Here is a 16,877-nt window from a genome sequence, read left to right on the forward strand (position 1 = left end):
TAGCATTGAGATTGAAATGCAATTCTTTTTTTTAATGAAAGTTCAAAGTTTGTGCTGTTTTCATGATCAACAATACATTTTTCATCTCAAATTTAAGCCAACATGAATGAAAAGTCTTTAAGGTGCTCATTTGAACAGCTAAAGTTCTCTGACAACTGCATCAAGGAGAAATCTGTTTATATTATGCTTGCGGTCCACTGAAGTGACAGATATCTGGAGGACTGTTTTAACCTTTTAGGCTGGAGAACCATGGCCCAACCCGCAGGTGTGACTATCTTTGTCCGTCTTTATCATTTTGAGATATGGTTTCATATATCAAAATGGTGGAGGGAAGAGAAGACACACCAAGTACCTCTGGAATAACTTTATTACCCACATTTTAATAATATTTCTCTTGTGCAGTGTTTTTGTTACTGAAAATACATCTTGTGGACATTATGCACCAAAGGGCTTTTTTTTTTTAAATTACGCTGTAATTTCCACTTGGATAGTTTAATTAAACATAAATATTAAATAGTCTTCAGATTGTATCCAATCATAGGCCCCTTTTATAGGTCCAGAATAAACACATGAATAGCTCCACAAGATGGCAGTACTGTACCAATAATGATGCCAGCTGCCATAAACCGTCGAAGAAGAAGAAGAACACCTCCGAAACATATGATGACGTCGATATAGAGCGCCACAGCGGTGTTAGCTCACGGTTTGAAAAGAGATCTGTGACACCTTCAGCCTCATGTTGGTGGGTGTCTGATCCTGTTAGGTGGTCCAGCGACCGGCCCGGTGCCGAGTAGTTTGGTTCAGTCTCCAGCGGCGGTCGTTATGGCAGAGGAGGAGGATTTATCACCGAACCTTCTGACAGGGCAGACGAAACACGGCAATGGCGACTTCGTGCCTCCAGATGGCTTGTGCTGGGTGTCAGTGCTGTCCTGTCTGCTGCTGGCTTGTTCTTATGTCGGCAGTCTGTACGTGTGGAGGAGTGACCTGCCGAGGTGAGCCGGAGATGACACTCTCTTTGAGCTAAGTATCATTGTGTTACTCTGTACTCTTCACATCATTCCGTTGCACTGTGTTCATTTGTACAGTATTACTTGTCCTTTAAAGTGTTCAGTCACTACCATTATATTTGCTTTAGATACATAACCGGTGCACATGCTGTCTTTGAGCTGGAGCTCCTCATACTGTTTTTGACAGTGACACCAGCTGTGTGGCCTGTAATGTAGCTATTAAGTCATCAACTTGTCAGGCTACAGCCAGGGCCGGACTAACCTATTTGGGGGCCCCTACTCATACTCCTAACCCCCCAGCTTTATCCCACAAACCACCCACCGTAATTTGATGAAGCATGACTTCACTTCCAAAATGTGAGCACAGTCACAACTAAAGTAAAACATGTCCTCTCAGGGTTTAATTTAGGAAATGAGTATGCAGATGTGCCAAGTACCCTTTTCTCTCTCATCTGAACCCGGCTGCGAGCGATACGGTGATTGTCTGGACTTGTATGACCACAGAAACTTTTCCACCTGACACTGCAACATGCTGCTGGAATATTCCCCGTGAAGTGAACCTATGCTAATCCTCATTTAATCCAGGTCCTCAGTGAACATGTGGTCTTTGTGTGCTCGTTGTCCCCATGGATGTACTTAAAAAAACTGGATACGGCATTGTTCATTCCAACAAAAGATGCTCAGTGATGCATTAAGCCAAAAGAATTTGACTTCCCAGGTATTAGACATTGATTTATTAAAGAACTAGACACAAAGATGACGCCCATTCAGTCCAATGAGAATTCAGTTTAGCTCTCTACTAGATGATTGGTGATGAAATGATTTAATCGTGCGGCTGTTCTGTTAGACCTTTCAAATGTAATTGCCTGAATATAAAGTCTGATAATGAAACAAGTCATTTTGGGTGGGCTGTAACACTGCAAAAATGTATGCACAGTTTTACTTGTTTTACAATGTAGGCTTATTGGAAAAAGATTTTTGGGTCCGTGTGCGAGAGGTCTTCATGGATCCACCCCCATCCTAGAGCCCAACATCCAACCCAGGCCCCATCTGACTTCGGATCCATGTTTTATAATAAAAATCGGGTCCAGGTTGGGTCCTGTTCTAGTATTGTGGGTCTACTAATGTTACATGTGATAAGACACAAAATTTTGTTTTGACAATTTGTTAATTAATGATCTTATTAATAGCAATCATCTGTGACATCTGCTGCTGATCGGGTGTTGCCCCATGGCCGGGTTCAGGTCCGATATTTCTTGGTTCTGCGTGGATCTGGTTCCCAGATTTCGATTATTTGACAGGTCCGGGTTCTGGTGTCAGGTGTATTTGTAAATACACGGTTTGGCCACTGTGTCAAATGGCGCACTTCCTGGCGACCTGGCCTACCCCCAAGGTTAATTGGCCTAACAATCAAAAAAAAAGTTTAAAATGGCATCTGTTAGTCATGTGGTGGATGAAAACTGTAAGAATGTTTGAACAGAGTTTGGCGTAACATTCTACGTATAAATGAAATCACGTCAGGCCTGGTAAAGTATGTGAATGCTGTGGGTGCTTCTCTGGCTGTGGCAGCCTGAGGTCTTCTGTGCTGTTGATGATGGTGAGATTATGTCTCCACTGCACTCTCTGTTCTCAGGGATCACCCCACTGTGATAAAGAGACGCTTCACCAGTGTGCTGATCGTGTCCGGCCTGTCGCCTCTCTTTGTGTGGGCATGGAGAGAATTCACAGGAGTCAGGGTGAGTCCATGTCTCAGATACCACTGATCTCACCATCCTGTTCCTGACCATTTATTCATTTGGCTGTATATATGCTGTCTAGTTGCTGTCTGACGTGTTATTATCAGATAGTCTGACTAATTTGTGTGTGTGTGTGTGTGTGTGTGTGTGTGTGTGTGTGTGTGTGTGTGTGTGTGTGTCAGACTGGCCCATCATTACTGGCTCTAATGGGGATGCGATTTGAAGGCCTCATTCCTGCCATCATGCTTCCTCTGCTGCTCACAATGGTAAGACTTTGAGCTTTGAGCTCTGTTTTTCACAATTGTTTGAAATTTACTGACTGACTGAATGATGAATTGTAAAAATATTTGGTAGACTAATAGATAATGAAAGTAATCGTTAGTTGCAACTCAGGCAGTTCATGAAGGCAATTACAGTACGTTTAAGTCCTTTAAATTGCACTGCCTTCAGAGTCATAGCTCAGCTCATATTCTACAGAGGTCCCCGTTTCAGAGAACATATCACCAATACATTTTGTATATTAAATGCTTGATTTGAACTTGATTAATCATTTTACATCTCTGATACTGGAAGTGGAGTGATGTTACCAGAGTTGAGTCTGAGGCAGTGCAACTGTTCCATTCTTGAGAGTGCAAATAATATCATAATATTTTACTCGAGTACAAAAAAAGAAATTGTGTAAAAATGTACTTGCATAAAAGTAAAAAGTAGATATGTACGTACTGTATATGTATTATACTACTTTTTCACATATGCAGTAGTACTCCCCAACACCTGTTAACACACTTTAATGTGTCAAACTGGTGGAGTTACCCTTTAATTGAAACTGTTACACTGGATGTTAAATTGAATGGTGACATTAGGGTTCCCATATCAGACAGGCAGTCCACAGTAAGTGGACCTGTACAGCTCTACATAAAGCATAGTAAAATAATAAAAATAGGTCAGTTGCCTTTATTTTGGGTGACAACATTAAAACATTTTTTTTAATATGTCATACATTTATTTCATTTATTTCATTGCTTTCATGCCAAAATGATGAGAGGCAGTAATAAGCTGCCTCAATTCCAAACCTGTTTTTTGTGTCTGGTCCTCTGCTGCAGGTCCTGTTTCTGGGCCCTCTCATGCAGTTGGCTATGGACTGTCCCTGGAGCTTCATGGATGGGATCCGGGTGGCCTTTGGTGAGACAACCATCATGCTTCTTGTTTGTGTCCTGTCTTTTAAGTCTTATTGTTATAAGATGGATTATAACAATCATGGATTTTAATGTTGTTTCAAATTTGGCTCAAATCTTGGTTCAATTTGACAGATTGTAACTTTGTTATATTTCCATCACCTCAACAGCCACACAACAGCAGCCCTTTCTTCGCCAAATACTTGCTGTAGGAAAATATTTTGTTTCAGTGTAGAACTTGTCATTCTGTGATGCCGCGCTTTATCTTCAACAGATGAAATGACCTCCTCTGTCTCTGTCTTCATGCAGACCCGTGGTTCTGGATGTTGTGTTTCAGCGACATGCGCTGGTTGAGGAATCAGGTGGTGGCACCGTTAACAGAGGAGCTGGTTTTCAGAGCCTGCATGCTGCCCATGTTGGTGCCCTGCGCTGGTCCTTCCACTGCCATCTTCACCTGCCCCCTCTTCTTTGGAGTGGGTGAGTTCTGCCAGAGTCACACTTTATCTGAGGGCTAATCACCTTCAAAATCTCAGGAGGGACTAAAGTATAGTATAGTATAGTTCCCAAACTCCTGTTCTTTCAGCTGTCTCCTGTCTTACTGCCTGCAGCCTTTTCTCAAGTAAAACTTGTTTCCTTGTTGCAATTGACTACCACACATTTGTGCTGTGTGTAGTGAGTATGTGGCAGAGCAGAGGAAAAAAAGGTTAGCAGTATACGTATATGTTGTCAGTCAGGCAGTAGTGTAGAGTTCAGGTCGCTGTTTGTCAGTTAATAAATGCAGCAGCTTATTCAGAGATAAGACCAGTCTCCCCTGTTGTTTCCCAACTGCTAGAAAAGTGAAAGCGGTTACCCCGAAAAGTGGCCGGTAACAACCCTGCCTACATTTAAGGGTACTGTCCACAGTGGAAAGGCAAAACGGATCTGGCATTTAGGTACCAGGGTTCATCCGTTTTCTTCTGATTATCCTGGGTCCGGCTGCGGGGGCAGCAGGCTGAGCAGTCTCACCTTTAGTTTAGTTAGAATGATCAAATGATAGCAGGGATGCTAATAAACAGATGGAGTTGACGAATCCTACACCACTACAAGACGAACCAGCCAGCTGTTAAACTGCACCTCAGGAGATCATTATTGTCTAAAAGTGGACTAACATTCCTATTTTTGAGTTTTGTGACTTTATTTTGTTGTTGCATTTTGTTCTGAATCAAGTAGCAGTCACAAGGACAGGGGGTTGAAAGCAGCAGATACATTGCTCATGTAACTCTCATAACACTGTTGTGTCTCTTCCAGCTCACTTTCACCATGTGATCGAGCTGCTGAGGTTCAGACAGGGCACACTGTCAGGAATCTTCCTCTCTGCAGGTGAGAATTAGTGTGTTTAATGATGTGTCGTGTATTCACAGTGAAGTGCATTCATTATGACTGCATCACACTGTCAGAGTTGGATAATAGTATTAGAAAGCAGCTGATGATGAACCATGTGTCTGTGGTCCCAACAGTGTTCCAGTTCTCCTACACAGCAGTGTTTGGGGCCTACACTGCCTTCATCTTCATCAGAACAGGTGACCCTTCTATTTACATCTTACACTGGTAACAGCATTCTGTGTTTGCTTTAGGTTTGACACTTCTGGTCTGCCAATAGCTTTTTCATGCCAGTACCACCAAATGTGATATGATTCACAATTGGTAGTAATGATCATTTTTACATCATAATGTTCCTTTTAGGCTGGAAAATGTATGATGATGATGTGACATTTGTTGGGGTCTGTACCAAACAAACATGTTTTCTTACATCTGGAGGACATTTGTAGACTTGGTCGTCTCTGCAGCTCAACAGTACTTCATCATAATGCTGTTTGTCACACAGCTTCTTGCAGTTTGGATGGCGCACTTAGTCTTATTTTGATTTTTGATAATAAATCGATTAATTGTGCAGTCCTATTTCAGTTTCTAAACCTAAACCCAACTTTAGTTCAACAACGTTGGAACGTAGTTTTCACCCAATCCACCATCCTCCAATCTTTCAGTTTCCAGTCTGTCCTCTGTTGCTCTAACTTAAAAAATGCTCACAAGCAGTGGACATACTATGTGACGTTAGAGGCTCCTCTGTCATTAGTTTCTGTTAGACAGACTCTGGCTACATGGTTATTACACAGAAACAATTGGTCTGTATTAAGCTAATTCATTCATTGAATGAATGAATTCAACTCACAGGTCATACACAACCGAAAACATAATGTCATTAACCGGACGGAACATCCTGTACCAAATGCTGTGTACTGGTCACATCCATTTTCAGTGTTTCCTCTTCCTCTGTGTTGCAGGTCACCTGATGGGTCCGGTGCTCTGCCACTCCTTCTGTAACTACATGGGTTTCCCCGCCATCAGCACAGCTTTGGAGCACCCGCACCGTATCACCGTCCTCTCTTCCTACCTGCTGGGGGTCCTCCTCTTCCTCCTCTTCCTCTTCCCCTTCACTGACCCCTCCTACTATGGCCTCCCCACCCCAGTTTGCACCCTCACCTCCTCCCCCAGCTCCCTCTGCCTCTCCTGATCCCTGCTCACACACACACACTTCTCTGCTGTTGTCATGTCACCTTCCACTGATGAAGCAGTTGAGGGTGTTTTTTTGCCACGTTAGAGTTCAGGTCAGGTCCAGTTTGGACCCACAGCGCTAACAGCCATGTTGGCCAAGTTGCCATGGAGAGGTTGGGAAATCTGTAGCCATTTTCTATGGTCTATGGACCTTTGATATGTCAGTGCATTTTCATGACATATTTCAGTTGATCAGCTGATGCTCTTATACAGAGTGACTCATTTTGAGTAGGCAGGGTTTCATGTTGCTGGGAGTGACCCCAAGACTGTCTGGTTCCAGGACAGCTTCTGTCATCTGTGGCCTACACGACCACCCTGAGAACGTGGTTTAGTGTAGTTCTAATGCTGAAGAACAAGTCCTCCTCAGATCCTCTTACACTGATAGATCTCATCAATTTGTGATGAAGCATCATAATGTACCTTTTTGGTGTACTCATTTTCCACTCAGCCTGCATCATCTTTTTAAAGGATAGTTCTGGTTTATTACAACTCTGGGCTCATTTTCATAATTTTGGCAGTCATTTCTATCTGTAATTATAACATGACCAAGTTATTGCAGAGATCTGGAAATGAAGTGACCTCACAAATAAGTCTGGTCAGACAGGCTTTCTACAAACCCCCAGATAAGTGAAAGGGAAAACAACCCAAACGGTCTGTTATGAATAATAGGCTGCATTTTATTTGTGCTCACTTTCATAAAATGGTTTTGAATGATGAACTGTTGGTTCACATCCTGATCACCTGACTGTTTCTCGCCCCTTTAAACAATAGAAATGATGGCCAAAATATATATAAATAGGATCAGAGGTGTAGAGTTCTACTACTCCATATCAAGTATGGGGTTAGGTATGGTTATTTTCAAATGTAACATGTTACATTAGCCTGGCGAGCTAATGGTTACTAATGAACGAAGAAATGAAAACAATAATAGCACTATAGCTGGTATCTAGCTGCTTTAGCAAACTAGAATAGCTACATAGCATTGATACAGAACTCAACCAAGTTGTAAAAAAAAAAGAATTATCCTCTGATTAGATGTGGAAATTGTTGCTGGCAGCATGTCGTATGGCTGCACTACATTGTGGTCTATAGAGGCTCGTGGGGTGACGTTGCCTCTTCTGTCTGGGATTGTTCAGTTTGAAACATCCCTGTTGTAGCTGCACTGGAGTACAGGAATGTTATTGTGATGCTGAAATAGGAAAAATACATTTTTCGGCAGAATGGTTGCAGGAATGCAATCTACATCTCATATAGTTGTTTGTAATGTTATTGACTTGTTTTAACAGTGACATTTCAGCTGGACTTGTTTCTTTATTTGAATTCAGACACCAGGACTCTGCTGTTGAAGAGAAACTTTCTGCTGGAATAGGTCAGTGTTTTATATGATATATTAATGGTTATTTATAAACCTCTGCATGTTTCAGTGCTGGGAGCTTTGTTATTGGTGGTTGATGATGGGATATTTTAGTGGGGTCAATGTTTAAAATGCCTGAAATATACTGTGTGTAAGGGCACAAGCACAAATGACATACTGGTCAGAGTAAGGTGTTCTCATGCCTTTGGGAGTAGCGGTCAGATTGAGCTGCCATGACTGGTAAAAAACATCATCCTCTTGTTGCTTGTAGCACCTCTCAAACTAAAACTCACTCTTGTATTTTAAGTATCCGTTTCTGATGATTAGCCCATGGAAAGTCAGGATGTGTTTTCTCGTCGCACGCACAAATATCTTTTCTTTTTTCCCCCACAAAACTTTTTCTTGTTCAACGAAAAATACAACAAACAAAGGAGCTCTTCAACGGATGAGGATTAGGGCCACTGTAAAAAGAAGAAAAAAAAAATGTTCCGACATTTTTTTCTCAGAATGCTGAGATTAAAGTCAGACTTTTGACTTTTGACTTCTTTTTTTTTTTTTTCAGAATTCTGACTTCAATCTCTGAAATCTGAGATTCTGACTTTTCCTCAGGATAAATTCTAACTTTGTTTCTCAGAATTCTGACTTTTTTTCAGACTGCCCTGATCTTCTTCTGTACTTTTCTCTTGTCGGGAGATTTCATCTTTCTTTTCTAGTATGCATGAGGAATGTAATGGTGTATGCAGACCTCTAATTGTACTATGTAACAAAAGGGCATCTTATGTCCACGTCCATATTGTATAGTGTAATCTAGAGCCTGACCAATGCTTGTTTTTTGGGGCCATTAACGATACTGAGGCAAAAACAGTCACTTTATTTGCAATCATCCCCCAAATGTGGTTATCAAACACTGGTGACAAAGATATGTAACAGAGGCGGGATATTTACAGTTAAACAATAAAATTCAGTGTAAAATAACATCGGTACATAAACGGTAAACTTCACCAGGAATTTAGTAATTTCAAATTACTCAAAACATCTTTTACTGCATTATAATCTCTTGAAAGGTTTTCATATTGAGCAACATATACTCTGATACCAATGATAGGCCAATATCGATCGATAACATCAGCCAGCCTATATCTCAGTCGGGCTCCAAAATCCAAAATTGTTGGATTTTATTAGAAATATTTTCTAATACCAGTTTTACACCAAAATATGAGGTAAAACTGCTAATAATCTGCAATGAGCTCCTTCCACATCGCCAGTGGATGAGTTTGTCCTTCTGTTTTTTTCCCCTTGTGTGTCACTTTCAGTGAGTAGAAAGCAGCAGATCATATACCTCATCAGGACACATCCAGACAAAATGTGAAACTTGTCTTAAAAATATTCTGAAACAGAAGTGTCTAAGGAGTGAGACATCTCTCTTCTTTCTGATATCTGAGAGTTGCACATGCACAGTACAGATGAGGCAGCTGACAGGCTCAGACCACGTGCAAGCCACAAACAACGGTTTCTTTTTTCATAACTTTGGCGTCTCTTTCAAACTTGCCACCGACTGAACGATGTCCAGAGCTGCTCGACAGAGACAGGTGGAAAGATATTACCAAGCCAGCAGCTTTAACTTCAACTCACGTCATAGCATTGAGCCTGAAGGGCTGTTGTGTTCACATCACAGCCGAGCTGGTGGCGATAAATACCTGTGACTACTGCAGGGTTAATTGACCTGGGAACAAATCCTGATAATTTACATGCACAATGCACACAGAGGCCAGATGTCAGCGGGTGATAGTGGGTTTTTTGGCCAGTGTGAAAGGGTAGAACACCGCAACACCAGAGTTTGAGTTTGTGTAGCCTAAAGCATCTGCACTTGTGTCCTTACACAGAGTATGTTTTGGTCTTCAAGCTGGAGATTGTTATATGTTGCCAGCTTCCAGCTGTTTTTTGAGGATCTTTTATGTTGAGGTTCTAAAATGCAATCTAAGCTTTGTTTCACATGCCAGTTGTTAATAGTTTTTTCTTTCCAACACATTCATTCTGAGCACATCTTGCTGGAGCTTAAAGTCTCTCAACTAGTCACTATTAAAATTTGGTTCCTTAATTTCTAAGGCTGCCTCTTGCATAGTACATCTACATATATAAAAGGTGTGATTATGCCTACTGCTTGCAGACTTCTTGCTTCAGTTGTATATTGCCTTTAATTAAAGGGAGTGCAGGACTCCAACACTCAGGCGTCGTTAAGTAGATGCAAGAATACCCTAACCAACTACATCGCGTGCTCCTAGTTGTACACTCACAATACAGAGCCAGGAGACGTCATTGTGTTCACACATGTACACAGATTTAGTATAAAAATCACAAAATAATACTCTGCGATAAACTTACAACAGTTGAAAATCTGCCACCAGCACATGACCCTACGTAAGGGGAAACTCACTTAGTTGCTGGGTTTTGTTTGAATATATTTGGCCTTCATTAGACTTCCTAACACAGGAGGCTGCAGAGTTAGAAGGGAGTCACACAGGGCAGCAACACAAGCAAGCAGACAGGTTATTAGTAAATCCAGTGTAACTGTAATTATTTAAACCACTTATCACTGCATTGGAAACACATGTTGCCAATCCTAGATAATTTTTTACGATCTGAAAACCCTTGGCACAGAATTTACTCTCATGTCATGGCATGTTGTTTTGATTGAATGCGATCGAGTGCAGTTCACCTTGTCGTGATGAGTACCAGACGCTCCGAAAGTCTTTGAACGCGCTTGATTTTGTTATAGCCAAAAACAAGTCCTCACTAAAAAAGTTTGAAAGGGTATGGGGCGGAGCGGACACTAGTTGCTATTTTGCCATTTTCAGTCTTGGATCGCAAATAATTTCAAATAATAAAGTTAGAATGAAATCAAAATAGCCAATCCTTAATTAAATTGTAGAATTGACGTTTTGTTTACTCGCGGTGTCTCTGATGCCTTGCTTGGGTTGATGCCAATGGGTGACTTCAGATTTTATGATGGTGGTGGTTCTTTAAGGTTGTTAATTAAAAAAAAAAAAAAAGCAGCAAACAGCTTTACCTGTGACAGCAATTTCTCCATCTATGGAATCGAATCAAATATGTATCCTGACATGACTGATCACATTGTTTGGTGTCATGGTGTCATTATGTTTTATGAGGCAGAAAATGCATTCAACACTTTGTTAGGCCTCAAGGATACACACAGTGTATTTTGGTGAGAAAAACTGAATGTAAACCTGTTAAGTAGAAAAATCAAAAGGAGCCCTTTAATACAGAGAACACCTGGTTTACTGTTAAGGCAAGGGAGCATGCAATAAATCAGACTGATTTTATGAACCTACCACTGGAGAGCGAGGGACAATCATAAACAAAAACACTGAAAGTGGAAAAATCATCTTCAGTTCACCTTATCTGGGAAATTCTCTGTGTGTTCCTCATATCAACATTTAAAGAAAAAAGAAGAGTCTGGTAGTGTACTCAGTTCTGAAATTTTAAAGTTATGCACCAGCTTTAAATCAAGATTGAACAACAACGTACCTCTGCAAGATGCAGTATGATGGGCCATTATTAAGGACAGTTTGGTTTATCACTTGGAGAATAATTTTCAGCTTCACTTCCAGATAAGTGGTTTAGATGGTTCAGTTAAAATTGGTGGTGGCTTTAGCAATGTAGTTAGTCATTAGAAGTCAACTTTAGCAGTGAGAAACAATGTTGAAAACATCATAAAAAAAGTCATAAAAAAGGTTTTTCCTTCAGTGAGCTGTCACTTTTGTTTATAAGCAACATTTAAGTTGAGACAGTCACTGTATTTTGCACTAGGCCTCTGCACAAGCTTGTTATTATTCTTGTTCTCTAAAGAGGATATCAGGGTGCATCACTGGCTTTTTCTTTGAAAAATCTCCATTTCATTTTGCTCATCGAGTGATCGACACATCCAGCCAGTGCCCTTGTTGTGAATCAATTGAACTGCAGAAGTAGACGATCATTTCTTCATCAGACAACTGACTGACTAGTTAAAGGTATACTATGCTGACTCCCAGGAGTGTGTGGCAGTGTCTATATCTGCAGAAACCCTGCACTCTGACTGCAGTTTCTTATTTTCTTAGTATTTTTCTGTGTTCAGGACGTTCTGGTCTTCAACCTCTGAGCAGTGTTGTGTAGCCCCCAGGCAATGATGTGCACAGTGTGAGGTTGGCATTCTGAAAAAATGAAGCGACCAGGTTACATGGCCGCGTCCGTCTCTCTCCTCTTCCCTCGGGCCGTCATAAAGAGCTGCAGGTCTGTGTGTCTGTTTGACTGAGGGCAGGGCTGAGTGACACACACACAAACCAAGATAAAGCAGACACAAAACCACAGACAGGATTACAGGATAAGTTTAGCATTAGTGCGCACGCTGTTTAAAGTGGGTGCACGAGCTGGACCATGTGTAGAGGGTGTAAGTAATGTCTTATTAAAATCAAATTGGAACCTCAGATATTCAAGAGATTTGGATTACGTCAAAGGAGCTATTGGAGCCTTTTTATATTTTTCAGGCTGTTTTTATTAAAGTTTTAAAACGTCCCCAGCTACTTCAGTTGTTCAGGAGAATGCTGCAACACTCTTGTGCTGTGGAGCTTCAGAACTGTTTTGTGGACTTTCTGTCGGCACAGGTAGATAATGACTGAGTGTTTTTAAAAATTGTGGTGAACTTGTGGGTGTTTCTGTAGATGGCGCTCCTTCTCTTCATTCACTCTCTAGCTTTCTGAACCACTGCTCTGCCTATGTCCGTCTCGCCTGTTGAGGAGGGGACGACGTTGATTAATGTGTTTACAAACGGCAACCTATAAATCCTGCATAGTATGTCTCTAACCTCTCACTCCAGGTGTTGAAGTTATTTTAGATTTAAGTTGGTGATATTTGAGGTGCTTCTGAGAGTGACAGGAAGAACTCAAAAAAGGTAAAAACACTATAAGCTATACTCATACTGTGAATACAAAGCTGGCTGCTTGGGTCTTCAGCAATAAAGCCTATATGTGGGAACATTTTGGATCCATTTTATCTGACTGAGCGAGTGAAGCAGTAGATTCTGTGGACGAAGTGGGGTCACGTATGTAAATTCATTATTTTGGCCAGTTAAGTTATTCTTTGCAAGTCATGTTTTCAGTTTACAAGCCCTTAGAAGGTAGTGAAGTCGGACAGGCTGAACTATTGTGAAAAGAGTTGTACCTTACCTACCTGAAGCTGCCAGCAGAGGACGTCAGAGCTCTTTGTCTGAGGCAGAGCTGCTTGTCGACTCACTGAGGACCTCTCCATTCTGTTCATCAGCCTCTCTGACATCCATTATCAGTTAGTGGAAAACCAATTCACTCTAACTTATTTTTCTTTTAGCTTCTACACAATTATTCCCCAATAGATAAGATTGATGCAGTGGGGAGGAGCCCGGTGGTGAGACCCCTTACTGATGTTAGTTCCTCATTGAAAAGTTATCGTTCCTTTTGCCTCCCACGCTGTTTTCTCAGAGCTTCTCCATTTGCTGCCTGTAAATCAGCAGCACATACATTAAGGCAGATTGAAACATCTTAAGCAGCTGCATGTCCAGTCATTGGTTTCACTATTATTATTATTATTATTATTATATAGTGGATGTTCACTACACAAAGTGGCTTAATTTCAAAAGTAAAAACTACATCAATCAAGTAAACATCCATTTTAGAAATCTCCCCCAACCTGCCAAGCTAAAGGCTATCAGCCCAAAATACACAGTATGTGTTATTATTCCTATAAAGGGAAACAATCACTTCCTGCAGAATTAAGAGACACATTTCTTCCTTCATTCCACTCAGAAATACTTACAAATTGAAGATAAATTGACGTTTTAGACCAAATCCCATGTTGCTAGCTATCCTTTGTCAAGCTTCATATAAGCAGCTGGTGCTGGCAATTTCAATAACCCATTCTTTTCTGGTTACTAAAGGCACATGGCAAGGTTGACTGCTGTGTATTTCTGTTTTATCCATTGAGCCCTTTATTCTTTTTTGTAAAAGGAGGCATAACAAACGTACGGAAGAGGATCAGGTCCACTGAAAAATTTAAGGTCTGACTTTAAAATTCTGAGTTTAAAGGTGCAATATGTAAAAATCACAGCAGTGATGAGAGTAACTGCTGCCAGCCGTAGCTGCTCAGTTAGCCGTGCAGCTAGCAGCTCGGCGCACAGGGGGAGTATTGGTGTTTACATCGCAACCACAGGAGCTTTGGACCGGGACAGGCCAGGGCTAGCTGGTTAGCGTGCTAACTTCAGTAGACATCTATCATCACATTACATAGACATTATATTGTCAGACTGTTATTCCTTCACATTCTGTTGATCATTTTGGTAATTATTTTCATGTTTTCAACAGAAATTCTTACGTATTGCACCTTTACAGTCAGATTGTATTGCATTGCTTCACCACACACAGCCAGGTAGCTCTCTAGATATTCTTTGCATACAGGCTGTCCATCAGAATGCTTTCCTTTTTGCCTTTGCCTGATTTTGAGTTTCTGTCACTGTCTTTTAACTTTAAACACAATGGGGGTGAAACACTAGTTTTGCCTGTACTGCTGTTCAAGGAAAACACTTCATGTTTGTTCCCAGTGTCCTCAGCCAACAATGACACATCAGTATTTGCTGTTAAAATTGCAGAACCTGCACATCTGTAATGATATGCAGAAAAATCAACAGAGACTGTAGAGTCTATTTTTGCTAAGCTTTAGCAGCTCCATTATTTTAATATACAACACCCAGAGGAAGAATAATTTCAAATGTGCATTTTCAGAACTTGTGAAATATGAATAATGAGTCAGCTAGCTAAACAGAACACCACAGATGTTTATATTGAGCACTATATTTTGTAATCAGATCTATTTTGGTGACAGGAACAGAGTGTACAAATATGCGCATGTATTTTATGCTCACTGTGTCACACTTGTACAAGTTAGAGACTACAGAACCATGTTTTAGTATGACAATCTTTTACAGAAACTTTGAATTCACTCTGCAAATGATCTATTTGTAAATAAATGTCATTTTCTACATCGCTCAGTGTCTGTGCTGTCATTGATGCCTCCGTTACTGATCTGTCCAGATGTTGCAGGATGTAATAACAATTAATCTTTCTCATCCTCTGTGTTTTTTGTCTCTTGATTTAACAATGGCCCATAGTCCTTCTATTTTATTTATTTGTGACATGTTTTAAGATACACTACATACTTTTGTTTATAGATATAGCAGACACAGCTCAGCCCTGTTACATTCTACAACAAGGTCATTTTGGGTACACTGTTTGTTTTGGACAAACTGATTTTGTCCAAAATCAGTTTGTCCAAACCTAACCACCACAAAACTATCACATTGATGCTACACAGACTGGGGAGGTTGCCCACTCCCAAGGAAAGACCAGCTTTTAAACTAAAAGAGTGAATAATTCCTAACTCTACCACTAAACAAATAGAGATTCTACATTCTTCTTTACTAATTGTAATAAGATATATCCTTGTAACTTTTAAATATATACTACTATAGAAACAATTAACCATACCTGATCAGTTGGTGTTAGTATCGTCACGTTAGAAATGCAATATAAAACTTAAATGAATAACGCAGGCTTGCAAAGTGTTGGAACAAATTAATTTTCTTTACTTTGAACAAGAATATTGACTGAATGTGATGAAAATAATGGCAGATTAATAAACAGTTACTTTATAATGATTTCAATGTGGGCTGCAAAGGTAGTAGCATTTAATGTCCGGTCAACCTTGGTATGCACGCAGATTAACTATCCCTGAGGCCAAATGTATAAAACTGTATTCTGTTGTAGAAATTTGTGTACACACAAAACTGGAAACATGCATATGTAGTCTTTTCGTCAGATTTATAAAACCCTGCGTACATCTGGTCCCACGTGTTTTTTCTTCATACATCACAATCATCCTGAAATCTGTGTCTGACCATCCCCACAATTTACTATAAATGGCTCTAAACACGCCCCCAATTACCTTGTTTGCATTTAAAGGGTGAAAATGTAGTTTTATTGTTGAGGACAAATGTTATAAAGCAAAGATGCAGCTGAAGAACAGGAAGCGTAATTTTACAGACCATTAAGTCATGATTGATCAAAAGAGTTTTATTTGGAGGCTTCAGTTCTGGCTTCAGCAACAAAATGAAGCGAGTGAAATGGCAGAAAGTGACAGAAGTGGTGAACGCTGCGAGTTCAGAGTCACTTTGGAGGAGTTAAAAAAACTGGTGTGATTTCAAGCCAGAGGCCAAGAGAGAGTACCTGGAGGAGGAGAGGGGATCCCCGCACTCTCCCTGCCTGATGATGTCATCATCATGGGCCAGATCATCAGTACGGTCCTTGAAAACTCGCTCTAGCCTGAATTGCACATTGGCAGTGTCCTCCAGCAACGCCAAAGCAGCCATTGTGTCATGTAGCACAGCCATTAAGCACTGCTACAGCCCTTATATAGTGCCGGTTACACCTGAAGATATTCTTACTCCCCTATAATACAGGCAATAACCTTCATTTATGTATGTAAAGATCATGTATTTATTTGCTTATTTACATAAGGATCATTATCATTATAATGATATTAATGCACACTGACAAACATATTTACAGAGGACAGTAAAAACAAAGTTAACAACTCGTGCACCACTGTGTAATCATAGTGAAGGTTTTTTAAACTATAGATGTAACCCTGTAACACAATTTAATGAAAATAACACAGCTCGAAATAAAATGTCACCCTAATTCACACTTCTCTTACCATTTTTGACATCGTACAACATCACAGTAATCACACTGAAATAACTGCGTGCATAGTACCCATGGTGTTAAAGATGTGTACCAGGGGCACATTCTCTCCCTCTGTGAATTTTTATACATTCGGAAATCTGTGTGGAAAGTGGTGTAAGTACATTTTTCTTGTGTACGCATGGTTTATACATTTGCCCCCTGGTGTTATCTGCCAGGCTCCACCAGTTTGG

General features: G+C 40.5%; 1 protein-coding gene across 1 annotated transcript; it reads left to right on the plus strand.

Moving 5' to 3' along the window:
- Positions 1–723: 723 nt before the first annotated feature.
- On the plus strand, positions 724–14,929 carry rce1a (Ras converting CAAX endopeptidase 1a). The gene is made up of 8 exons (XM_073475131.1): positions 724–992; positions 2,641–2,743; positions 2,926–3,009; positions 3,847–3,925; positions 4,228–4,395; positions 5,206–5,277; positions 5,415–5,477; positions 6,240–14,929. The coding sequence occupies exons 1-8, from the start codon at positions 823–825 to the stop codon at positions 6,467–6,469; spliced, it is 969 nt and encodes a 322-aa protein (XP_073331232.1). The 5' UTR covers positions 724–822; the 3' UTR covers positions 6,470–14,929.
- The last annotated feature ends 1,948 nt before the right edge of the window (positions 14,930–16,877 follow it).

This window comes from Pagrus major, chromosome 10 (genome assembly GCF_040436345.1).
Source record: "Pagrus major chromosome 10, Pma_NU_1.0".
In the NCBI taxonomy this organism is placed as follows: domain Eukaryota; kingdom Metazoa; phylum Chordata; class Actinopteri; order Spariformes; family Sparidae; genus Pagrus; species Pagrus major.